A 25,176-nucleotide genomic window follows, 5' to 3' on the forward strand; every position below is an offset into this window, starting at 1 on the left:
TTACCTTGCTACTTTATTATTATAATTCGTTTCTTTCTTTCTTTCTTTTTTTCTTTCTTTTTTAAGCCCACACAGAAAATATCCGTCACTCCGTATACTACTAATAGTAATCATTCTTAAGCCCCGCCGGTGGTATGTGAGGGCCCTGTCTTAGCCAGCGTTGATTGTCTATGGACAGTTGTGCCAGAAACTTCCCATCTGACCACTCCGCTCATTCTCTTAGCATTCTTCTAAGGCCCCTTAATATCTCGACACCACAGCCACTAACTGTCCTTCAAATTGTTTTTGGCTATCTGTCATTTCATTCCTCGGCGTTCTTTCGACTAAGCCCCACCAAGATCGGAATCCGAGAGTTTTGGCAAAGGCCCAGAATCAGCCCAAACAGAGACAGTCCTCCACTGCAGCCCGGTTTATGGAAAGCAAGTAGCGCGACTGACACAGAGCCTTTTATGATTATTTTTTTTTCCCGCCGTACATCTTTGGACGGGGACCCCGGAGCTGGTGCTGCTCACTAATTCTATTTCTGAAAGTGGTTCCGACTTCGCTAGTGGTCGCGACCTTCACAGATGCCAATCAAACTTCCCAAAGGTTTTGCTCGGCGTAAATCGTCAGGAAATGCCTTGGAAGAGGGAGAGAATCCTCCACAATCTTTCCGAGTGTTTGAACGCCCTTCTGTTGATAAAAAATCCTATAGCGAGGGCAATCTCTTAGCTAAACGACTAAGTGACGGACAACGGTTTTATCCAACAGCAGAAGATTCGGACAACATCTTCGCGGAGGTTGATAGCCCAAGCCAGAGAAGCCCGTATGTTCTCCATCCAATCCTGCAGGTATTTGAAATAGATGGCTGATAAGAACCATGATAGTGGAGGCTTGCATGAACGTCCAAAGTCGGCAAGATTTCACTCGGCAACACACCGTTTAACGGATGGCCCTAATCCATCCGACATTCCAGCATCGCACTCCCGAAACCTGTACGATATACCGATTCCGCCCATTTCTGGTGCATTGCGCGCAGCGGGTCGAACATTCTCTTTCGGTGGCAGATTTTCTAAGGCTTCAGCACCGACCCCTCCTCAGCCCTCCACCCCAGGTCCCTCTAGAAGTCGGGCAATGACAGCCAGCACGACAAGCACAGCGACGCCTCCGAAACTGCTGGACACAGACTTGCAGATTGGTCAAGGAGAAGACGAGTTCCACAACATGTTCGATGAAGTTGGGAAAAGGGAGGCTTCTCGAGAAAGGCCGGGAGATATGGTATGATGCGTAATTGAGACTATGCAGTATGTTGTTATTAACTCTCACCGGCAGTTTCCCCCGTCTTCAGACCTGGTAGGTCGCAAGCAGGCAAAGTCACCACGTCCCACTCCTATCAATACGGACCGATCGAAGGAAATCGAGCCCTCGCCTTACTCCTGGGATAGCCGACACTCGGGGGAGGGGCTTCTAATGGCAAGCGATTCACCACAGGACCGCACTTCAGCATTGCAGCAAACACTGAACTCTCACCCTGTGTCACCAGAGGACCGTCGGAGATCCTTGCCCTTGTCGAGTGTAATGCCGATGACCACAACCCATCGTTCACTGGAACAACCTCAGGTAACACCCGATAAAGGCTTGAGAAGGAGTGTTCATTATCCCAGCAAGCGAGCCTCTACACCCGTTGAAGATGAAGATGCCAAGTTAATCATGGAGTCGCTATATACCAATAAAAGAAGCTCACAGGTGTTGTTGACTACTGAACATGAGGATTCCGATGCGGAGCATGACACTCCCCTCTTCAGCAACAGCTATACAAGTACTGCGGATGGTTTAGGCCGTTCAGACGCTAATCCAATGGCCTCGCACAAATCGCTCGGTGTGGCCGAGGACCACCCCGACCCTTCTATAGCAGCACATGCAAGACTGGCTGCGCAGTACGAGGAGAGGCAGCCAGCACCAACAACATCGTCGAACAAAGTGATGACGCCTTCGCAATTTGAACATTACAGACAACAGCAGGAGTTGAGAAGATCTAAGAGCGATGCGTCTAAGAGTGAAGACTCTGCAGAGAGCGAATTTGACGAAGAGGATGAGGCGGAGAAGAATCGCGAAGTAGAGAGGCAGCGACGGAAGCAGGAGGCCCACCTCTCAGTGTACCGACAGCAGATGATGAAGGTGACCGGCCAAGAGTCCCCAGCGCCAGCACTTCGCTCAGAGGTTGATCGGGCTAATAACAGTACGCCGAACCTAACCGTCACACCATTGAATTCAGGTCATAGATCAGGCAGTGGAAAGAGCAGTGAGGGTGATGAAGACGAGGAAATTCCCCTGGGGATCCTGGCAGCACATGGGTTTCCCAATAGGAATCGTCCCCCTAGCCGCCTTGTCCCTTCGAACTCAATCCCCAATCTCCGAGCTTCATTCCACCAGCCTTATATATCGTCCTCGAGCTCCATTGCTGATCATGAACCCGGTAATCGTTCTAGTCTCCCTGTTTTTGCCAGAAATCTTCCACGGGACCCATACTTTGGGGCGAGTCTAGTCAATCCTTCTAATAGGGAATCTTTGGCCTTCGGAGGTGGTTCTTCAGTTTATGGAGGCCCAGCCGCTGCCGTCGGACCCTCGCCTGCATTGCCTCCTGGGGGGTTAGTAGGGGTGATAGCCACTGAGGAAAGAGCAAGAGCAATGAGAAGAGGTAGCCCCAACACACAAGCTATGTATGAGTATCAAGGCGGGCCGTCGGCAGTACCTACCCCACCTAGTGGTATTCCCAGGCCCTATACGATGATGAGCATGAATCCTGCGGGCTCGGCCGGACCCCCATCAGGGATATCTGCTACGGAGCAGGCACAAATACAGTTGTCTCAGCAAATGTCAAGTATGATGCAGATGCAGATGCAGTGGATGCAGCAGATGATCCAGATGCAGAGTGGACAGGTTCCATCTCAGCAATTAGCACCACCGACAGGCCCCCCGCCCACAGCGGCGGCTAATGCGAATATGAGACCATCCTCAATGCCCTCAGCTGGAGGAGTCAACAATGCTCCTGCTGCTTATCGGAACGATCAAAGAACACTGAGTATGCTTGATCCTAACGTTTCTTCTCGTCTTAATAGCCCAGCCACGCCATATAATGTGGCAGGTAACCGACCAAGAACTCCAGCAGGGCAAGGCTATGCTCCCTCCATTGCTCCATCGGAGCGCAGCAATGTTGGACTGGCACCTCGTTATAGACCTGTGTCAATATTACAGCCAGAGCCCGGACCAGCTGCTTTCCCCTTCATGTCAAAATCATGGAATGATGAGAACCAGAAGTCGACTCTCTCTGTACCTTCAGATAGATCAGTTCAAACCAGACCTACCATCGATCAAATCTCGAGTGGCGATAAGTCAACGATCACTGGCACAACGGGCCATGGTGCTGACCCGGATGATGATGATGATGAAGGCTGGGCAGAAATGATGAAGAAACGTGAGAAAAAGCGCAACAATTGGAAGATGAAGAAAGAGACGTCGAGTTTTGGAGACCTGCTAAATGCGGTACATTGACAGAATCAGTAGATAAATTCTTGCTGGTCATGTCGCGAGTATATTTTGTCGCATACCCTTGCGCTTCACTAATCATCCCACCTTCTAATGTATTATCCATGAAGGTGTTATACGTCCTAAGGAGTTTTCTTTTTTTTTTCTTTCCTTTTTGCCGCCCCCTTATACTGGGAGAAACACAGGGTGTTATAGCTGGTTGGCGTTTGACGGATCACTTTCTTCCCATACTTTCTCAAGTCTGTTCTCCATCTTTCAGCGCCTGTACCTCCAACTATTTAGTAGGTATTCTATAAGACATGCTATACAGATAACGTCTTAATGACACTACGATCAACCAGCCCGGGTTTATTGTCATGAATCTCCTGCCCAGGTCCATCTTGAGTCTCTTTTCCAGCTCCTCGGTATGCCGTGCTTGTCCTTTGCCATATACGGTCAGTCGAATAGCATTACCACTACTGGATGCACGTAAGATCTTCTAGGAGCGACGTGTGATGTTTACTTTAGAGGAAACCAGGGAGTAAAAGCCAATGACAGTCTAAGCAGACCCCAGAACGAGGCTACCATTCCTAGGTCATCGGCAATCACGCCCACAACGACGATGGGAATGTGACTCGGTGGACATTATCAAAAAAAATAAAAAAAACATATCACGTACAAGCGCTAAGGCTGATCGAGCTAGACAGTGACTACCTAGGCTTGCTTCCGAGCCCTGGACGGCCAGATTACTAGTATCAGGGTAGCGCTTTGACAACCGCAGTAGCAGTAGTTTCAGATTCCGTTACAATATCGGCCTGAACCCAAATCTTCATCTGGGACGAGGCTGGAGCGTGCGCTTGTTTTACTTACGGAGCCAAGTCATTTAACTGTGGCTTGATATTTGCGCCCCAGTCGAGGAAGCCTACACCAATGGGAAGAGTGTCACCTCAAGACATTGTTTGCACCGGGTTATTTACAATAGGAACGGCTTCTTGGAGGGTTAGCATCATATCCCGCATCATGACTCCAATTCTAGAGTAGACAATATAGATACTGCAAGCGAAGACACGGGAAGATCAACCATAGGAACAGATACTAAGGGGAGCTATTCATTTTCAGATGACTTGTGTGCAAGACTTGATTATTAGAGTAGAATCAGTGCGGAGAATAGGTGCTGCGCGGGCGGCAAATGCAAACCACCCAACAGGGAGTATAATCACGTGCTATTGGTCACGGGATTCTCTAGGTGAAAGGATTGAGATAAGACAATATCGTATCACTGAGCAAACATAGGGCTGCAAGATCATCACTATTATCTGCTCTCCTCCAATTTCTTGTGTTGTCAAGCCCTATTCCTAATATAATACTATTGGCTTATCCAGAGCACTTGAGTACCTATCTCTATTTCCCTACGGAGACATTATCAACTTGCTCATTTTCCTTTATAATTTGTTACTGGTATATTTATCTCGGCCTGGAAAAGGACGACCAGACTCCAGAAAAGCAACGATCCAAACATAAGATACCGTGAAATACAGAATCCCCCAGGTCCTGTGAACCTTGGACCCCGTACTAATATCAACTATACTGGGTTAAACAACGCCTTATCTGGGCTGTCCAACCTTCTTTTGGTTCAAGATGAATGCCCCTGACCGGTAAGGAAAGCAGTGCTTTGACTGTTCTTAGTTTTATTATTGTTGTTACTATTATCATCATTCTTCTTGCTGCTTGCAATACCCATATAAAGTATGATTTAACAACTGCATTCCATGGACCTTTTTTCAATATAGTTAAGGCAATGCGTTCCTGCTTGCTGAAAAAGGAAGGAGGGTTCAATTCACGAGTTGTCCTTGGTCGTTCTATGAGGATCTGAATCAATCACGGTAGTCGATCTAGGGCATCTGCTTCATCAATGCATGTGTTTGATCTGCTTGTGTTCATTGCTGTTCTTCTCTCATTCACCTCTTTTCGGGGACTTTCTGCCTGTTACCTTCTTACCCTCATTCTACCCCTCTGCTCTCCCCGAGACCATGATTTCCAGCAAAGAATATATTCTCTCCAAGGAGATGGCCTATGCACGCTGGATAAATTTGAACGGCAGTTCTCCACGTAATGGCTGCCAATCAACTGTCAAAGTTTCACATGACCAGCAACCTAGGTCTGCTATATCTGACTTATCATACCGTTATTCCCAGCTTACCTATGATGTTGCATCTATTTTGAGATTCCTTGCTGGGGAATTGGCTAATCATGGGTTGAATATAGTTATGAATCATTCGTCCTTGCGAATGGCGAGAACAAGGTTGAGATGGAGATTGATACACGTACGCCTCCCCACTACAGGTCTAGGATGTCAGCAGACACTCAAGTTTGGTTTTAGGTATCCCATCCTCTGCAATCTTCACTTTCAATAAGGAAGATCATACTCTTGGAAACCTGATTCGCTCCCGCCTTCTCCAAAGCTCCCATGTGCTCTTTGCTGCGTACAAGGTAGAACTTCCGTACTCTGCTAGTTGCATTGACCTCGATTCCCCCTTGTCTCTGTGTCTTAGAAAATCGACGAATATGTCTGACATGCAAACTCCAGGTTCCTCATCCGCTTGTGCCAAAGTTCGAACTCCGTGTACAGACCGACGGTGAGACTACCCCCAAGGAAGCCGTCATTTCTGCGTGCCACGAACTCGTTCGAGACCTGGGCATCTTGTCACGTGAATTCACCAAGGAATATGAACTCCGCAAGATGGTGGGAGCCACTCAGCAGCAACAGGACAGTGTACAAGATGGAGCCTAGGTGATTACTGAACCATCAACTAAAGTGAGCTGGTTTTGAAACCTTTGCTTCGAATTTACGCAGCTGGCTATGCGTGTGCTCGGTTATGTCTATTCTCTATTGCTGTCTTCCTTTTAATGCTCTTTCAATTTCTGTGTGTTCGCTCTCTTGGCACCTGTAATTAACGAAGCTAGCTCTTGGCGTGTTCCTGGGGATTTGCATGTTATCCACGATAGTGATATGGTATGCGAGATTGTGGGTTTTCGTCAGCGATAATTGATCCAGCATACCATGAGGATTGCTGTATTTGCTCGATATTCTATTGCATGATACACAAAGGAAAATAACTAGTTATCTTTATATTAAGTACTAGTAGACACCTGTACCTATTTTGTACCTGTTTTGTTCCTAATATGTTGGTGTTCAGGTAACTGCGGAGTAGGTACCTATTAGTTGCGGCCCACCCACTATCCAATTTGGATTAGCGCAAGGCGCTCCGCGTCCCTGACTGCCGTCGTCACCTGGCAGCTCCTGACCTTCCATCGCTACCTGTCCGGCGGTTTCTATCGTTATTCCAATTTCTCTATCCTTTTATTATCAATCTGTGGCCTACCAATTTTTCTTTCTTATGTGATTTTTGATTGCTTATCCAATGCAAGAGCCGTGTTAGGAATGTACTCTTCGTCGAATTCCTTCATGGGCGGCGCCAACAGCGCTCGCCCGGGACAACCACCTTTCATGCAGCAGCCTTCATACTCTCAAACCCCCCACAGGCAGCAAACACCCCAGCAGCAACAACAGCATCAAGGTCTTGCACCCCAACCTACCGGATATGGTTCCCAATTGTCTGGATTCGGAGGCTCTCATCTGCAGCCTCAGCCCACAGGGTTCTCTCCAGGGCCGTTACAACCACAATTCACAAGTTTTCCACAACCGCAGCAGCAACCTGGCTTCCAGACCTCCGCTCAGCCGCCCCAGTTCACCGGATATCCTATTCAGAGTCAAGTCCCGCAGCTCCAAGCCCCTTCGAGTACCGGCCTACCGGTCCGGCTGGCCCCTCAGACATCATCCGAGATAGCGGACTCCTTCAGGGGTAGCACTGGTGCTGCTCCCACCCCGCCCCCCAAAACCCCAGGGAGCAAAATCCCTAGCATTCGGCTCTCGTTCATAACAGCACAAGACCAGGCTAAATTCGAACAGCTTTTTAAATCAGCAGTCGGAGATAGTCAGACGATGAGTGGAGAAAAGGCCAAAGACCTACTTCTGCGGTCAAGGCTTCCAGGAGGTGATCTGTCGAAGATATGGGTCTTGTCAGACACCACAAAGTCGGGCCAACTGTTTTTCCCGGAGTTTGCTTTGGCTATGTATCTGTGCAACATACGGATTACAGGCAGAGATCTGCCAGATGCCCTCCCCGAGAAGATAAAGAATGAAGTTTCTAGTATGGTAGATATCATTTCTTTTCAGGTCCCTGACACGCAACCAGAGACGGCTATCCCCACGAATGTTCCAAACTTCGATGCGCCGTTACTGGAGAACAAATCTGCTCCTCCAGCTCCTCAGCAACCGCAACCGCAACAGCCGACCAACTCTCAGCTTCTCACGCAGCTCACAGCGCAGCCAACGGGATTTCACACTCAGTCGACTGGCATCCAATCTTCTTTTCCTGGACAAAGCTCAAGTCTACTTCCGCAAGCTACGGCCTTCCCCGGGCAGTCCCAGCAACAGTTTCTACAAGCTCAACCAACAGGGCTGATGTCTAATCCCCAGCCTACAGGCTATAATGGACCCCGTCCCCCGGTGCCGCCGATGCCCACGAGCCTCGGGCCCAACCTCAGTCCCGCACAAACCGGTGGGGTTTCTAGTTTAATCGCCCAGCCTACTGGAATCCCCGGGCAGTGGGGCTTTGTCAATGCTCCGTCATCTGGATTGCCCAATATAGAAGCCCTCAAACAGCAACTTATGCCTCAACCGGGCCGAGAGGGTGGATATTCAGCCGCCGGTCTTTCTGGAAATGCTCACATTCCTTGGGCAATCACCAAAGAAGAGAAAAAAATCTATGATGATCTCTTTCGGGCATGGGATGGATTTCATAAGGGCTTCATTGGCGGTGATACTGCTATCGAAATCATGGGGCAAAGTGGGCTGGATCGGAAAGATCTCGAGCGTATCTGGACACTCGCGGATCCCCACAACAGAGGCCGGCTCAACATGGATGAATTCGCTGTGGCGATGCATCTAATATACAGGAAGCTGAATGGATATCCGGTCCCGAATCGCCTCCCGCCGGAGCTAGTGCCCCCATCAACAAGGAATCTCAATGACTCGATAGGCACAATCAAATCGATGCTCTCCCAGGATGCAGAAAGTCGAAAAGCGTCCGGTGCTTTTCTACAGCCGCAGAAAACCGGTGTAAGTTATCTCAAAGATCACTCATTCCGTGGTGGTAGTGGTGCGTCTCCCGGGTCAGGCCGCAAAGACGCCACTTTGTTCAAGAACAATGACGAAGCTGCCGCTGGGTATCGTTCTAGCGCCCGTCGCCGTGTTGGAAACAATGGTAGGACGCCGTCGCCTGCTGCTTCGCAAGCATCTGAAGAAGAGTTGTCCGTTGGGCAGCTAAAGAAGAAGATACGCGAGACACAAATCATGTTGGATGCAGTCGACTTTCAGGACGAGAATCGCGCCGAAGAAGAAGACGCTCTGGACCGCAGGGATCGTCGGGAAGTAGAGAGCCTTATGGATCGAATCCGGCGTGTTCAGGATGACATTGACACACACCCGGATGCGGCCTTCCGCAACCTTGACAACGGTGCTGAGCGAAGGTCCCTACGCCGTCAGCTGCAATCTTATGAGGACCAAGTTCCTCAAATAGCTTCAGATGTTCGACGGGTTGAACGTGACATTGCTGAGGCTAAACTCGAGCTTTTCCGCCTGAAGGATGCAAAGGATCACCCCAATAGTGCGTCGAATATCGTGGGAACTGGTCCGGGAGGTGCAGTGACAGAGGCAGATCGTATCAAGGCTCGTGCTCGCGCTAGAATGCAAGCTCGTGCAGCCGAGCTTGCCGGCAGACCGACCCCGCCCTCTCAAAATGATGATGGTGCCGCAGCTCGACGAATTGAAGCTGAGAGCGCCAAAATTAAGGCAGATAGAGAAAAGAATGATGGCATGACTCGTGATGTGGAGGACAGTGTAAAAGACTTTGCTCGAAGTCTCGAGGATACTCTGAAGGATGCGAGTGAGAATTCAACGCGCGAGCATGAAAGGCGGCGGTGGGAAGATGCTTTAGGGGTAGAGGATGTGATTCGAGACTTCATTTACGACCTAAAGCGTAACAGCCGAACCGCATATATTCGGAAAGAAGAGTAAGTTGCTCCCAAAATACTCCAGTTTCGTTGGTCAACAAGCCATCGAATACCCTCTTATGATATTAACGACGGTCTAGGGCATCGCGATCCATGCACGAGGAGCGCGAGCGTCTACGATACGATGAAGCGCCCGTTACCCGGCCTTCTCCCCCCCCGTCCACTGGCTCCACGGGCTCATTTCCTGGTTCTACCCACGAGGATCGTGTTGCCGCTGCAAGGGAACGTGCGCAGAAGCGCATTGCTGAACGAATGGCAGCTGCTGGCCTCAAGCCTCACAATAACACTGCAGAAACCCTCCTTCAGCGTCAGGAACGGGAAAAAAGGGAACGCGAGGAACGACTGAAGCAAGCAGAAGAAGAAGATACTAGACGCGAGCAAGAAAGACAGCGTCGACTGGCCGAAGAACAGGGTAGTTCAATGGCGCAACCTGTTAAACCGACGTCCAAGAAACCCCCGCCGGCACCACCTTCGAGACGTGGTCGTACTGACAGCGCAGGACAGGCGGAGGCTAAAAAGGCGGCAGAAGAATTGGCGAGAGTAGAACAGGCTGCCCGAGCGCAAACAATCCGCGAAGAAGAAGAGGAGGCACAAGGGGAGAGGAAACGTCTTGAGTATGTGATTATAGTTGAGTTTTGTCTTGAATTCTTTCAATCGCTGACAAGGGATTCTCTAGGCATGATGCTAGGAAACGTGAAGAGGAGTTCCAGAGAGAGAAGGAGGCACAAGAAGCCCGCCTCCGAGCACTCCAAGAACAGGTGCAGCAAGGCAAGATAAAAAAACAGGAAGCGAAGCGGCGGAAAGAAGAAGCAGATCGATTAGCAAAAGAGCAGGAAGCCAAGCTTACTGCTCAACGTGCTGAGCTTGAAATGGCTAAAGAACGGGAAAGGCAACTTCAATTGGAGTTGGAAGCCTTAGATGAGGAAAGCTCCTCAGATGAAGAAGGCCCAGAGAATATCACTCCCCAGCATAGTACCCCTGCGCAGAGTCAAATTCTTCCTGGAATCGACGTTACAGCGCCTGTTGCTCCCTCGGCCCCAGAGCCAGACGGACCGACTAGTGCTACGAGTTCTCCAACCAACGGTCGCACCGGATTAGCCCACGTCCCTCTAGAGACTGAATCGAAGAACCCTTATTTCAAGAAGATCAGTCTGCCTACCGAGAGCCAAGTTGCCACACCACAACCCGCTCCTAAGGCCACTGCAACTTCCCCCAAGGCCGACGTTCAGTCAACTAACCCTTTCCATCGGCTTGCACAACAGCAAGATAACGCGAAGCCTGCATTCACAGCAGCGGGTCCAATAGAACGTGTGTCCCGTGCACGCCCTGAGACGGATGACGATTGGTCTGCAGCAGGATCAGACTTCGACTCATCTGATGATGATGATGATGACGATGGGCGGCCTGGCGGTGGAAGTGCGAAACAGCTCGCAAGCATCCTATTCGGTACTATGGCTCCACCACGGCCTTTGAGTGCGATGGACGACAAATCTCCTTCGAAACCATCTACTCCTGCGCCAGGTACTCCATTAGCCGCTCCAGCAGCACCCGAGACAGATGAAACCTTGTCTATTCCCTCTGCTGCTCCCCCACCTCCACCGCCGCCCCCACCAATGGTAGCACCGGTTCCCTCGACAACGCTCAGCCCTGGTTCTCCAGATGCTCCTCCCCCACCACCGCCCCCGCCTGTACCTCACACGGCGTCCCCGGCCCTCCGGGGATTCCTCCACCACCCGCTCCTCCAGCTGTACCGGCAGGAGCACCTGATCGAAGCGCCCTACTAGCCTCTATTCAAGCTGGTAAAGGACTCAGGAAAGTTCAGACAAGTGACCGAAGTCTTAGCTCTGTTGCAGGGCGAGTGCTCGATTAGCAAGGGGCTGTTAGAGGGTTCAGTTTGCCAGAGTTTAATTGGGTAGAAAGCTATAGTCACCATCCCTAGTCGCTTCGTTTGTTTTAATCCATTGCTAGTACTGATATATCAATATACTGCATTTTACCTTCGTAAAATTATAGATAAGGGGCATGTGACAGTCTTGGCTCGACTTTCTTCTTTTTCCTAGAAAGGAATTTGATGGATAGCATATCAAATCAGACATTGTATTCAGAGCCAGTCACTATACATAATGGGAACTGTTAAAGAACTACAACAGTACAAAAATGCCCCCCTGCTGACGGTGACGCACCTGCAGAAACCTCCATAAACACGAAGGTTTAAGTTAAAACTTCTGCAATGACATTTGTCAGGGTACTGATGCACCATAGAATCACCAAACCCCAGCCGATTTTTCGGTCCATTTCCCATTTGTTCAGCGGGACTACTACCAGTAGCCCTACTAGTGTAGACAGTAATGTGGCGCCACTGATGATGAGTACCTTGGATATAGTGATCTCATACGGAACTCCGTCCGTGACTACCGTTTCTGCTTTTGCATGAAGAGTCATGTACAGGCCTCCTAGGCCAATCCCTAGAAGAATATTCAACATAGGTCCGCCAAAGCAGGCACTCAACGCCATAACTGGGTAGCCTAGGCGAGCAACGGTGATATCAGCGACAAGATCGCCCAACGAGTTTCCAACGGCAAAGACGGTCAGTCCAAGAAGTGAGTCACTGATGTTCAAGATCACTCCTATAGTCTTGAGGAGACTGACGACCTCGGTAGCTATGGTCGCAATCCAGCATATAGCAACAATGAAACCCAGAAAAGCTAGCAAAGGACGCCATGCAGTTGGAAATTGCCAAGAATTACTATGTCGCGAACTTATGACAAGACCAGTGATACATACTAGCGAAAAGAGTAGTGATAAGAGGAGCGGTAGTAAGAGATTGCGGATGTCTAGGCCAGAATCAATGGCTGTCCAAGCAATCAAGGCAACAAAAAAAGGGCCAGTGAATGTTTGTATCCAAACTAGCCATTGGCAGCATTCCTTCAGAGGCAATGCCGAAGGATCTGGCTGTGATTGAATGGCAGGCAGCTCTGAGTCCCAACGTTGTCGCCCCTGCCTTGATTGGTTTTTGCCGGTATGGCCTGTAGCTTGCCCGGCAGTGGATCCATGATCAACAGCTTGAACAAGAGGGCTATCTTCCGGCAACATCACTGCAGGTACTCCTGAGTCTCCTCCATCGACTGAAGTCACTACGACCGTTACATGATCTGCGCTGGTTTCGGTTTGTGCGGGCTCAACAACAGGGACAGTAATCGTCAGTAGCAGCACACTAGGAGCTGCAATCACCCCTAGTATCCTTTCCCAGAAACTCTTCGTCTTCCACCCAACTAGAGTAGGGAAGAGCGTTCGAATGATAGATGGTAAAAGAACGGAAGTGAAAGGAAACAACCACAGCATCTTGGCCGAAGCTCGAGGGCACCCGGTGTCATCAATGCTGTCATGCACCTGCAGCTCCTCCGTGGGGCTAGAAACAGGTGGTAGGCGTATACTAGGTGCCCTGGAGTGTACCGGATTAGACGTATCAAGGAAGGGGGGAAATGGACTGCAAGGGCTTTCCACTGGGGCATCAACGGACTCAGAGGCGAATGGTGTCCCTCGTGGGGAAATCTCGAGAGGAGATCTTGGTTCGGGCGTTTCAGCCTGGTAGTTTGGAGGGTGGAAAGTACCAGGGGGTGCAAGTAATTGTGGGGTCCGCAGACGCGCACTTCCCTCTGGACTGGGAGACCGCCATGCTTGTCCAGACGATGATGGCGATAGTTCTGACTCGGCAGTCTTATCCATTTGACGGGCCTGTGTCTGAACAAATGTAGTTGGATCATCGACCGAGGGACGGGTAATAGCAACGTGCGGTCGCTTTGCACTAGAATCGAACACGCTAGTGTCTAACTTCAAACCCGTGACATCGTCGGCGGACACAGCTCGAGTTCGAGTTGAACTCGTTCCGCTGTTAGGCGACAGATGGCTTGTTGCAGATGACTTACTGATCCATGGGTGGGAAGCAACAGAGATATTGTCGCGTTCTGGGAATTCCACATGAGTCCTATCGTAACCATCTGTGTACCGCTGGAGGGTAATCGGGACGTGCTGATGGGTACTTCGCGACCGCTGAAGAGAAGAAACAACAGACTGAAACTCTAGCGCACCGACCAGGCTAGGTCTGATTGGGTTTAAAGTATTACGCCTGTGTACAGAGGGACGATACACATGCATATTATCCCGTATTTCTGCTAAATACCGGTTGCGGGTTTCGTCGTCATCCCCATCTTTCCAAGGGGCCTCTCCACCTCTCTCTAAGGCGTCAAAATCTTGCACTGAAGCACCATGAAGAAGACTTGTGGATTCAGAGATGACCCCAGGATCATCGTCTTCGGCTTCCTCGATTTCCAGTTCTTGGTTTTCAGGGATATGGAAGTGTGACCGCGCAGCTATGTCCCTCTCATAGACACGACGGCGACGCACAAAGTACCAGTGCCAGGTTACGACCAGGACGACATAAAAACAATATAAAGTGACCATTGCGGCGGATTCCCACGCATGGAGATGGCCATCTGCTAACAATAACATGCTGAAGCTCACGGCCACGATGAAATATCCGACATCACGAACAAAGCTTCTTCGAGCAACTTTGAACGGGCGGACCAGCGCCATTGACCCTGCAACGACCGACGTGATAAAGCTCGCAGCTCCAAGCAACTCCCCAATTGCCAAGCTACCGCTGTTAGATTTCATGGCGGCGAAGGTAGAAAAGACATCCGGACTTCCGTTTCCAAACGCAAGAAATGTGACGCCAGCCAAGCTTTCGCTCAAACCAAGTGCGCCGGCTAAAGTGCTCAAGTCGATACATAGGAAATCACTGGCGGCAATCCCGATTGTACTAAACAGCAGTGAAAGCCATAGGATAAGGATGGTGAATGCGAAGGGCTTGGCACCTGCGAGAGAGCAATAATAGAATTGGAGATACGAAAACAGGCCATCTTCATGGTCAGGGCAATTCGTACGAACATAAGAGCACTTGTCGTGTGCTTTACGGACCATGCGGCACTGGAGCAGAAAATGAAACGTCTTAGCAAATCATCCTCATGAATTCTTATGGATAATGAAAGCAACTATTTGTGATACCTCTAGATCAGTGCCTCTCTTGAAGATACCCTGCCTGTCGGAACCCCCTCCTCGCAGAAAATGGTTGACAGGAAACGTAATCCCCTCATCTTCATATGATCCAAGAATCCAGCTAAGAACTGCCAAGGTCGTGATCACCATGAGAGTCCAGTAGAAAGGTCGAACAGAATAAAGCCGGCCTGATGGGCGGCTTAAGACTGGAGAGAGTATTTCAGACATGGTGTAAGACACGACAGCATCATGGGCAGGGAAGTGAAAAGTCACAGCTTGGCAGAAAAGGCAAGGTAGTGGTTCAAAACGTCGAAATCTCGGCGATGGTTAACAAGGCCGCAAGGGGAACGTGCATATGGTTATGTAGCTACTATCAGTGTAGATTGAAGAGGGGACTCCACGCGGCAAGTCACTAGCCACTCATTGATGTCAACCTAAGAGGAGAAAGTGGCTCGCAAGTGGCCACTTTTTAAATTTTGGTTGAGGCTAAGGCGCCTTGCCTTATCAAGCCTAATACTATAATGGGTTGAATGTAATATCAGTAGTCGGGTAGGTATGAAAAAGGAACGACAAAGATACCATATTAAGCAAGAGCATAATTATACTGAAAGAAAGCCAAGTACAACAAGATTAAAAAAGAAAAGAAAAGAAAACCACCACTTGAAGAACTGAACTGCTATCTCTATCACGTGCATTCCAAGACAGTTGTTACATATCATGTGACCTGATCATCCGCTTAAAGAAGCTAGACAAAGACCTGCACTCCTGGTTGCTCTGGTATGGTGTATGTTTTTGTTGACTCTCATTTGTTTGTTCTTGTTGGCCAGAGAGGGGAACTTTGCTGTATTTAGCACATCGCGACAGGATTCGGCACGCAACAGTTAATCGTCTACAAAGAATGAGTATCTTAATCTGTCGCTGCTGTGTTGTTACTTAATTTCCTTTTCTTACTTTCACTCTTCTTACCGCCATATCTCTGTGATTCATTGGATAATATCACAATGCCCCGCGTAGCGAATCCTAAGCACCGCCGCTCTGGTGGTGGCGCTTCTACCCCCCATAAGAACTCACCTATTAAGTGCGTTTTGAAAGACCTGGTCTGTCTGTACTACTTTAGGAATATTGGAAGCTGATAAACTAAGAATCCCGCTCAACGATGACATGGGCGAAAAGGCGGCTCGTATGGAAGCCCGACAGGCTCGCCATGACCGCCAGATGGACCAGATCAAAGCCGCTGTCAAGACGCCTATGCCTCCTCGAAGATACACTGGCCATGAGCGTGGATCCAGCATGAGCCCGGTCACACCGCGTGGATCGGGACACAGAGGCCGCGAGAGTGATGTCGACGGTCGGAGAGCGGTAACCCCGATGAAGCGTGTACCTATCTTAGCCAACTTTGAGGAATGGATGAAGATGGCGACTGATAACAAAATCAACGCAAATAATTCATGGAATTTTGCCCTTATTGACTACTTCCATGACATGTCCTTGCTGAAGGAGGGCGATGGTGTGAACTTCCAAAAAGCTAGCTGTACGCTCGATGGGTGCGTCAAAATTTATACGAGCAGAGTCGACAGTGTTGCGACGGAGACCGGCAAACTTCTGAGTGGCTTGGCCGATAGTCGCGATAGAAAGCCCCATGAGACAGGTGTAGGTGATGGTGCTGAGGATGAGGACGAAGGAGAGGAAGGGATGGAAAGAAAGTCCCGGCGGAAGGTATAACAACTCGTGCGATCCAGTCAAGTGGTAAAAATAGCTAACCTATTCCTTAAAGGCGCAACGATCTCATGAGGCTACACTTGCACCCTCATTTGCCTCACTCCAACTGAAGAAGTTCGAGCTTGAATTTTCTGTCGACCCACTATTCAAAAAGGCCTCAGCGGATTTTGACGAAGGCGGTGCGAAAGGCCTACTATTGAATCATTTAGCAATTGATGGGCAAGGGCGAATAGTTTTCGACAGCAGTGATGATGCCACAGAAGAGACCTTGAAAGATGTAGATGATATGCGCCAAGGGTCAGAGGATCCTCAACGCCCAGGATCTTCGTCGCCACCTCCAAGGCAATCGTCTGGCGATATATTCGAAGATAATGTGGAGGTTGACATAATGTCCTTGGCGAACCAGTTTTTCCCAGATTTGGAACGTCTTGAAATGCAAGATATCTGCCCATCGCTGAAAAACTTTGATCTTGGCGACCCGAGCGGGTCGTTGGATATACCGTTTCTCAAGGCTCCCGAAGACTGGCGTAATGACAAGGGCCATGAGGAAGGGCACAATCCGAATGATGCATCTGGAATCATGCTCGATGACGATAATGCTGTTGGCTTTGATGATGACGATGCAACGTTGGCAGGCTTTGATCTTGGTGGAGACACTGGATTTGGTGATGGTGGTGAAGCATGGGCTCGTGAAGCTGCTTTGGAGCCGATGCTTAAAGTTCACCGTGTCGATCGGGACAATGATGAGATTCAGGATGGTGAAGAGATAGACAATGACGATGTATATGCCATTTCTCTTACTCATCAGCCTAACAAGCAGGACCATGAAAATATCCTCAGCTACTTCGATAATGCCCTACAAAAAAACTGGGCAGGCCCCGAACACTGGAAAATTCGCAGGATCAAAGAGCATGCTGCGGCGAATACTGCCACCGCTGCCCCAAAGCAACGGAAGGAAAAAGAGCCTTTTGAAATTGACTTTTCTGCGCCTTTAGAATCGTCCGTTGCAGAGTTGTTGTATACCCCAGCAAGCTCCAACTCCACCATCTCCTTGCCTAAAACACAATGGAAGACAAAGGGCCGTAATCTTCTTCCAGATGATAAACACTTCAATTCGCGACAGTTGCTTCGCCTCTTTCTCAAGCCCAAAGCCAGGATGGGCTCGAGAAGACTAGTCGGTACTCGGCAATTCAACCAACGCAGGGAAGACCGGACAGGAGGCAATGGAGAAATGGATGAAGCATTCTGGGCAAACCATAAACCAGAGAATAATGCAGCTTCTGATGGAGAAGGCGCCCCCGGCGCATACGATGCAAATTTCTTCGCAGATGATGATGGTCTTGCGTTCCCCAACGGCCTTGGCTTGGGTGATGATGATGATGATAACCTACCCTTTGCGGATGCTAGAGAGATGCTCTCTCCGCCATCCGATGGACGGCCAGGAAACCCAGCAGGGGATGCTGGGGGTGCTTCGGGACTTACAGCGCTCCTTAACATGGTGGGCGCCACACCTGGTTCGGCGTTACAGAGCGGAGCCGGAGGATTCGGGTCACAGCTAGTAACACAAGGTGGTCGGAGAGCACGCCCTGACTACGTTGCATATGCCCGGGTGGCCAAGAAAGTTGATGTTCGACGACTTAAAGTGGAGATGTGGAAGGGTATGGGTGAGCGCTTAATCGCATCAACAAGTTTCGATTCCCAAGAAAGCCCACATCGAGAACAACCCACTGAGACTGGGGCTGATGATCCACCCACACATGTGAACGAGATGCAGCAGGAAAATGGCCAACTCCGGTTTACGCAGATCATGAATTCACTCAAATCTGTCTACCCTTCAGAAACGTTACGTGACATCAGTACCTCGTTCGGGTTCATTTGTCTGCTTCATTTAGCCAATGAACAGGGTCTCATGCTGCAGAACGATGATGGTTCTAGTGGGCTTGGTGAAGGCAGGCTAGAAGATATCTTTGTCATAAAGGATGCGAATGCAGTTCTTGAAGAGGGGGCTATATGATGAGACTAGCGTCTATTGTTTATATTAAATTTACAGTCAATTTCTTGTTACAGAGTTATAGGGTGTTCATGAGGAACGAGATATAGCTCAGGGTCAATGCTCGAGTTTATGTTACAAAGGAGTTGGGGCTCGTACTTTATACTAGGTGGTATTTGTGGTTTTAGCTCTATTTGAATAGTCTGATATTTACATTGGTTAATCACAATCCTGGCGGGAGCACATTCGCTGGTTGGTCCTTTTTCTTTCCATATACTTCTCCGACTTTCCTTTATCTACTTTGGTTTGGTGGATGTCCTACTATACTACTTTTGTTGGGCCTATGTTTCTGTACAATACCTTCGGGATATACGGACAAAGCAGCAGTCTCCCAAATTCCAAGTACACTCATTTAAGAGGCATCGCAATATTGTTCCTTCGATCCATATCGATGTGGCGGACAGACGCACACAGTACGCTCGCTATATAGCAGTAGATGAACACATGCTATCTCATTGAATGAGAGAATATACGAAACCGGTTGTAACTCTCGAAACAGCCCCCCAAATAACGTGCAGCTATTTGAAATAAGACAACAGTAAATAAGATTATCCTCGAGAATAAATACAATGCGTCAGTCTCCGCATTTCAAGGCTTTGTGCGCAGGCGCATATGCACATTTCAACCATTGATTAGTGCTATTTAGATGTCGAAATCATTAATGGGAGGCATGAGGGAACGTGGGCGACATTGGACTTGAATACGCCATTGGAATAGGCACAGCATCGTAGGTCCGTTCGCCAGGCGCAGCAGTCATGTGTTGGTTAACATTTGCTGCCGGCCCAAGAGCAGTAGGAACGGAACTAGGGCCAAAGAATTCCCTCTGATCCGTCTTAGGAGTCGCTTGTTGTACACGGATTGGAGGTGCTTGCAACTGGAAGGTCGGCTGGGGCTTTGTTGGAGACCGAGGCGTGGCAAACTGGGTGGAGCATGATTCGCCGTTCTCAGCAATTGAATAGGGATCTTGCGGAACAGTCGTAGATATTATAGGCGTCTTTTGGGCGAGCGGAAATCCAGGTGTATTGGGCGCTGACTGAAGACGGAGCTGGGCAAGGTACAGATCGGATCTAGCCTTGTCACGACGGTCCATCGACTTCATAAGACGTCTCTTGGTCCAGAACCGATAGAACACAACCGCATAGATAAGGATGACCAGAACCTCGAGGACAACTTCAATAATAGCGCACACCAAGCCCCAGTCCTAAAACATCAGTAACGACACTAGAGAAATACCATAAACCAGCAACTAGCAAGACTCACCTGCAACCGACAAAGGAGGGCATAGTCAATATCGTTATGAAATAATGTTTCCCTTGTGTTCTTCTTGCAGGACCAACCCCAAAGGTCCTGGCTGTTTCCATTGGCTTTTTCATTCTGGTAAAGCGCTGCTGCGACAATCCACATTACAAGGCTGAACATGAAGAAGCACACTGCAATTGTTTGATAGTAAACTGTGAGCTTTTCAGCACGCTTGTGGCCGCCCTTCCAGTAGCCCCAAAATACGATAAGGCAAGCAAACAACGAGATGCATGCCACTGAAAGGAGCAAATACTGAGTCCACGGATTGGTGCCATTGGCCCAGGCAGGGAACCCCCCCCTAGAAGGCAGTGATTTAGTGGAATGGAAGACGAACAGAGTCAATGCTAAGATTGTGACCACTATCAGACTGCAGCCAAAATTCACGAAACGCAAGAACATCTTAGCCACTCGGACGCGGAGTTTAATTCGCTAGAATTGAATTAGTATGAGCACACAGATAGAACCCTGTTTCACCTCCACTCCACTCACCAGATCTCTAGCATTCTCCTTCTCTGCAGACTTCTCTTCCTTCTCCACATAAAACTCTTCACGAAACGTTGGGCTGAGTGGATTTAGTGTGCGTCCAGGTGTTCCGGGGACCTTTAGAGCACTTTTGAGTGGTGAAGCTGGTAGTTGGTGATGGGATGCATGCTGCACTGGATCATTTGCAGCAACATATCCAAAGCCAACGTCGGACACATCAGGGGGTGTCTGGGACTGACCGGGAGGGTCTGCGAACGGTGACTGCCTGGTGTCAGCAGGGCCAGTGGGGGATTGCACCGTCGTTGCTTCCACAAAGCGAGCCATCCGAGGGCTTTTGATTGACGAAGCTGTAGTGTCCGAAGAGCTTCGCTCCTCTACAATCGGTTGTTGTGTAGGTGCCATTGAATGAGGGCCGCGCCCACGAACTATATTTGTCTAAGTCACTCCGTAATTCAGATGATGGCTTTTCTGGCTGTTATTCGACACAAGCGTCGATAAACAGTATGTAGAACAAAGCTTGCTAGTAAGCTAGCTGATATAAGCTCAGATGTGCCGAGAGCCAGCTCTCGCAGTCCCTTCTCTTCCGGTACTTTGCAGTAGTAAGCAGCGAAGGAAGGATGCTTAGAAGGACAGCTCCAAGTACTCTGGGGGAGACAAGAGAGTTAGCTTTAAATACTTAGTTATAGTAAAGGACGAAAGAGCTTCATGGCCAGTGTTCATAATACAGGGGAGGGGGACACTAATAGGAGGTGTTGTACCTTAATGAAAAAAATTGACCAAGTGATTCGACTGTATCTCACAGTACCGATCTTGAGGGGCTTGGTCAGCTGTATATTGTGTGATTCGAATCATACGACAATAATTTACCGATTTAATGTCCTGAGGATTTTTACAATCGACTTTCTGCTGACGATCTGCTTGAGCGAAGTTTGCGAAGCCAGCGCTACTTAGGCCAAACAAGATCCAGAGATACGAGACGTTGAAAGGAGGAAAAGAAGCTGATCAAGTCAATTGTGCGAGGCGTTACCCATTTGAATGCTACTGATGGGCTTTCAGCTGGCCACCTGGTCTACCAGCCCGGGGGGGAAGGAAAGGACCATGTTGAGTGGAATCACATCTGCCATGTGAATAGAGTACTAAGCGCCCGGAAATTGTAGAGCAAGCCATGTTGGAAAGGTGATTGGGGGAGAGTCAAAGTAGCACAGAGAGTAAGGAGGAGGGAGACAAAGCCGGGCAATACAATGAGTGGATGGCGATCTCATCACTCGAGCTTAACCGCCCAGTTTATCACAGTGGGGGGGTTGAAGAGATGGCTCCAGTCAACTCACAGAGGGTGGATTCATGCAGGTGTGGTCACCCGTGAAGCGAATGAGCATCACCTGTTAGCTTCTTATCCTGGCGCCAATGCTGATCGTCTCTCCAACTCAGCCAACCAGGAGTCCTACAGAACCGCTGGGATCAGTTCTGCATAAGTCAGTTTCTCTCCTCTCCTCTTCTCTCCTCTCCTTCTTTGTCTTCATTTGTTTTATAAAAAAAAATTTCTTTGGCTGTGATGGAGGTTCACTTAAATGTTGCACTAAATTAAGCGCCTATAGAATAATGGCAGAGTGCGAAGCGCTCCGCCATAATGTTCTTAAAATCACCACTAGGATATTTCAATGGTTATAATAGTCATAATAGATCTTCTTGGCCTCCTATGTGGCAATAGCGGCTATAAGGACTATTTCTATAACAGGGACAGCTTATAATCACCTGATCTTCTGGATATTACCACTTTGAGATGTTTCTCACTGTTGGTCAGCCTAAATATCATATCATAATAATGATAACAATGATACCACTTACTCGCATGGATATGTTACTTGTGATGGGTTATCGGAAAGTGTCTGTTGATGTTTCAAATAACCCTGAAGAGTTCACTGCCCCCGCCCCTGTAAAGTGCGTCAACTGAAGGTACAGATACCTGGATGGACTCACTAGAATCCAATGTTGAAAGTGATAAAAGCGAAGGGCTATATTGTGTTGCTTCGTCTCAACGCTTTCCACCCCGTAGGTACAGTCAGGATTTTCCCCTCATCATAGGTCTGCTTGCCATGGCCCATTATGTTTCGCTGTCATAGTAGCAGAGGCAATAACAGACCGTTGCCCAATGTATGACCTTGTAAGCGAACTTCATGGGATTATCAGTTTTATATCCACCACTGCAAAAACCAGCAAGGTTGCTAAGATTCCCCTTTCCAGTGGAACGCGGGGCTCCCTATCAATAGTGACCCAACCCAGGGAAATTTCAGGAATACAATCATTACTTACAAAACAGTCCGTTGCTGGGATATACACTTTGACCTGGACTTGCGTACTATTATCAAAGATCACAGTTCACAGTCCATAATCTGGTTGTGCTCCATTCAACACCTTAATCCCTTTAAGGACACCGTCGTCTCTCCTATTTGAGCAGTCTCTCCGCCGCACTGCACTGCTGCCCGAGGGCTTCAAGCATCGGTGATGCAACAGACACGAGGCCAGTGACACTGCTTTGAATGCCAGGGCCTTGCGATACTCACCGAGGTTATGATACCTATATCTGATTGTTTGAGAGGTAGTGTGCTTGAGGCAGTTGTGCTCTCGGTCGTAATGGTAGCGTAACCAAAGGAGCTAGACTTTAACTGGAGACTTACTATCTTATATTATGCTTCCACCAAGGTTACGCGATCTTGCACAAGTCCAAAAGACTGATTAGGATGACGCAAGGGATTTTGTTATCTTGGGAGAAAGTACGGATAAAAGTTGAAAGTGCCAGGTTTTATAAGGATAAAGTTCGTATATAATGTAAGTGAGCGATAATCGATATGTTCTCTATGCTTACGCTACTCAGCTGCCTGCGACTCTATTCTGTCTCTCTTATATACTACTATCTTAGTGTCTGCTCCGCCTTCACACTTCAGGGGAATGAAGCATAGCCATTATTATATTACACTCTAGAGGTTGGCTACCACCACCTGGCGAATGCCGCCCTCACCTAGGAGAGAAGCCTAGGCCACACGATTGACAGTTCGGTTTTAGACGAAGAAGAATATCACAAATTATATAATAGATAATTATAGTTGTTCTCTTCTAGCTAGTGATGTTTACTGTGCAGGATTATAGACCGAAAAAATAATAGTAGTAGAGGTTTCGAATTTAGCAGTGCTGTCTGCTGTCATTGTAGCACTGACCATGTTGAGTCACAGGACCAATTAGTTTTTCTGAGAAAAGCTTGAGGTGACTACACAGTATATGACAATATCAAGGATTTACAGCAGGACCAACTTAGTGGTCAAATAGTTCTCGCTTCAAGCGTTAATAATATTTTCTTCCACTATCAGGGTCTGGCAGTCAAGCTGCAATTAATACGTAGTAGGGTCCATCAATGAAGCTGGAGATTGCTATTGCCCGTAAGTTCAGCTGGAGCTGTCGCATATGGAGCTCTCCACAATGTAATGTAAAGAAAGGTACTCCGTAGGATGTTTTATTATGCATATATTTGCGCCACATGTGATTTCGGAGTACGCCGAAGCATGGGGTACACCCCCTTAAGGCTTAAGCATGTTATTAGTAGCAGGGACATAATGTAGTATGCAGATCCTAAATGATAGGGGCTTGGAATAGAATACAGAGCCAAAAGAGAGAAAAAAATGAAAGAGGAGGAGAAAGATAGAAGTTGTAGTTGAAACATGGCTTGAAAGGACCTCAAAGACATATACTAACTAGCTACCAGCATTATCGTCACAAGTGCTTACCTAAGTATCCAAGTACTAGTTACTAGTAGTTAACACAAACCAATAGATAGCAGTTTAGTTTTGATATATAGTTAGAGACGGTGCACCCCCAAATTGAATCGTAATTCTAAAAGGCTTCCAAATCACATCGCCGGGTCATCGGGTACTATGTAACAAAAAATGAATGAATGAATAAAACCCAACCGGGAAACAAGTTCAAATCCTATGGATCAGTGTCTACAAGATGGGGCGGGCCATGATTCCTACCAATCAGGGCCCTGGTGCGAGGGATCGACCAGTGGTTCTTTGCAGATTCAATGTGACCCCTCTGGCCATGGCAGCAACAGACGCTTGAGAGGCTGCAGGGCTCCATAGCGTACCAGTCCAATCAGCAGCGTTTTAAGCCGTGTCGGGTAGGCGGTGGGAGTGTACAGCCACCCAAGGGTTTCCACAATATTCTAGAAAACTGGCTATGAGTGGCCAAAACCATCAGCTTCTCCGCGTCCGTGGCCAGCCACAACGGGTTTCAGGCTTTCAGCATGACAAAACATAGCCTCACTCCCTCATTTAACTTTGAAAGGACGGAAGATTAATGAGTCTTTGGCCAGATTAGAATTGAACGCGCTGATGCACCCTCTAAGAAAGTTCTTATAGTGTTCTTTTTCACGGAGGTACATAGTTCTCGCAGATAAACTACGCATCCTTAATGTATGAATGTATGTATGTACTACATACATAAGTAGATAGTCATTTTAGACACATATCTGGAGGTCCCTTACCTTATCCTCGGGCCGGTTTCTATGGCTGTGCTCCTCCGGTCGTGGCTTCCCCTCCATTTTATCTGCTATATTTGGACAGGGCTTTTCAAAAATCGAAACTCAATCCGAATGAAATAGCCCAGCACTGTCACCAGTTCTGAAGTACTGTTGTAGTTAGTACTGGTTGTGCGTTGCACCATGCGCCTCAAAGTACGCTATTAGTACTCCACATCTAGCTATTACCCAAATTACGGTAATATGACTGATGTATGGCAATTAATTACGCACCGCGCAATTCGATCTGATCGGACTTCTTCAATAGATCTGTAATCTGTACGCCATGCCGAGGGGCATTCCGACAAAATAACCAATGCTGCGCCTCTTTTGGTGCCTGGCGACCCATCCCCAAGTATTGAAA

General features: G+C 48.5%; 6 protein-coding genes across 6 annotated transcripts; 4 read left to right on the forward strand and 2 right to left on the reverse strand.

Moving 5' to 3' along the window:
* Nucleotides 1-566: 566 nt before the first annotated feature.
* On the forward strand, nucleotides 567-3,531 carry ABOM_009428 (uncharacterized protein; the record flags this gene model as incomplete). Its single annotated transcript, XM_022536556.1, has 3 exons — nucleotides 567-805; nucleotides 867-1,257; nucleotides 1,312-3,531. 3 exons carry the CDS (start codon nucleotides 567-569, stop codon nucleotides 3,529-3,531), a joined length of 2,850 nt encoding a protein of 949 aa, XP_022386557.1.
* A 2,175-nt stretch (nucleotides 3,532-5,706) lies between these two features.
* On the forward strand, nucleotides 5,707-6,295 carry ABOM_009429 (DNA-directed RNA polymerase II core subunit RPB11; the record flags this gene model as incomplete). Its single annotated transcript, XM_022536557.1, has 4 exons — nucleotides 5,707-5,711; nucleotides 5,770-5,828; nucleotides 5,885-5,994; nucleotides 6,092-6,295. 4 exons carry the CDS (start codon nucleotides 5,707-5,709, stop codon nucleotides 6,293-6,295), a joined length of 378 nt encoding a protein of 125 aa, XP_022386558.1.
* A 675-nt stretch (nucleotides 6,296-6,970) lies between these two features.
* pan1 (actin cytoskeleton-regulatory complex protein PAN1) lies at nucleotides 6,971-11,423 on the forward strand (the record flags this gene model as incomplete). The annotated part of the gene is made up of 3 exons (XM_022536558.1): nucleotides 6,971-9,639; nucleotides 9,720-10,253; nucleotides 10,316-11,423. The coding sequence occupies 3 exons, from the start codon at nucleotides 6,971-6,973 to the stop codon at nucleotides 11,421-11,423; spliced, it is 4,311 nt and encodes a 1,436-aa protein (XP_022386584.1).
* A 427-nt stretch (nucleotides 11,424-11,850) lies between these two features.
* Nucleotides 11,851-14,922, reverse strand: ABOM_009431 (sodium/calcium exchanger protein; the record flags this gene model as incomplete). The annotated part of the gene is made up of 2 exons (XM_022536559.1): nucleotides 11,851-14,625; nucleotides 14,704-14,922. The coding sequence occupies 2 exons, from the start codon at nucleotides 14,920-14,922 to the stop codon at nucleotides 11,851-11,853; spliced, it is 2,994 nt and encodes a 997-aa protein (XP_022386583.1).
* A 773-nt stretch (nucleotides 14,923-15,695) lies between these two features.
* Nucleotides 15,696-18,427, forward strand: ABOM_009432 (condensin subunit BRN1; the record flags this gene model as incomplete). Its single annotated transcript, XM_022536560.1, has 3 exons — nucleotides 15,696-15,772; nucleotides 15,837-16,410; nucleotides 16,469-18,427. The coding sequence occupies 3 exons, from the start codon at nucleotides 15,696-15,698 to the stop codon at nucleotides 18,425-18,427; spliced, it is 2,610 nt and encodes an 869-aa protein (XP_022386586.1).
* A 694-nt stretch (nucleotides 18,428-19,121) lies between these two features.
* Nucleotides 19,122-20,647, reverse strand: ABOM_009433 (uncharacterized protein; the record flags this gene model as incomplete). Its single annotated transcript, XM_022536561.1, has 3 exons — nucleotides 19,122-19,664; nucleotides 19,724-20,191; nucleotides 20,252-20,647. The coding sequence occupies 3 exons, from the start codon at nucleotides 20,645-20,647 to the stop codon at nucleotides 19,122-19,124; spliced, it is 1,407 nt and encodes a 468-aa protein (XP_022386585.1).
* Between the last annotated feature and the right edge of the window lie 4,529 nt (nucleotides 20,648-25,176).

Source organism: Aspergillus bombycis (assembly GCF_001792695.1).
Source record: "Aspergillus bombycis strain NRRL26010 chromosome Unknown contig00081, whole genome shotgun sequence".
NCBI lineage: Eukaryota > Fungi > Ascomycota > Eurotiomycetes > Eurotiales > Aspergillaceae > Aspergillus > Aspergillus bombycis.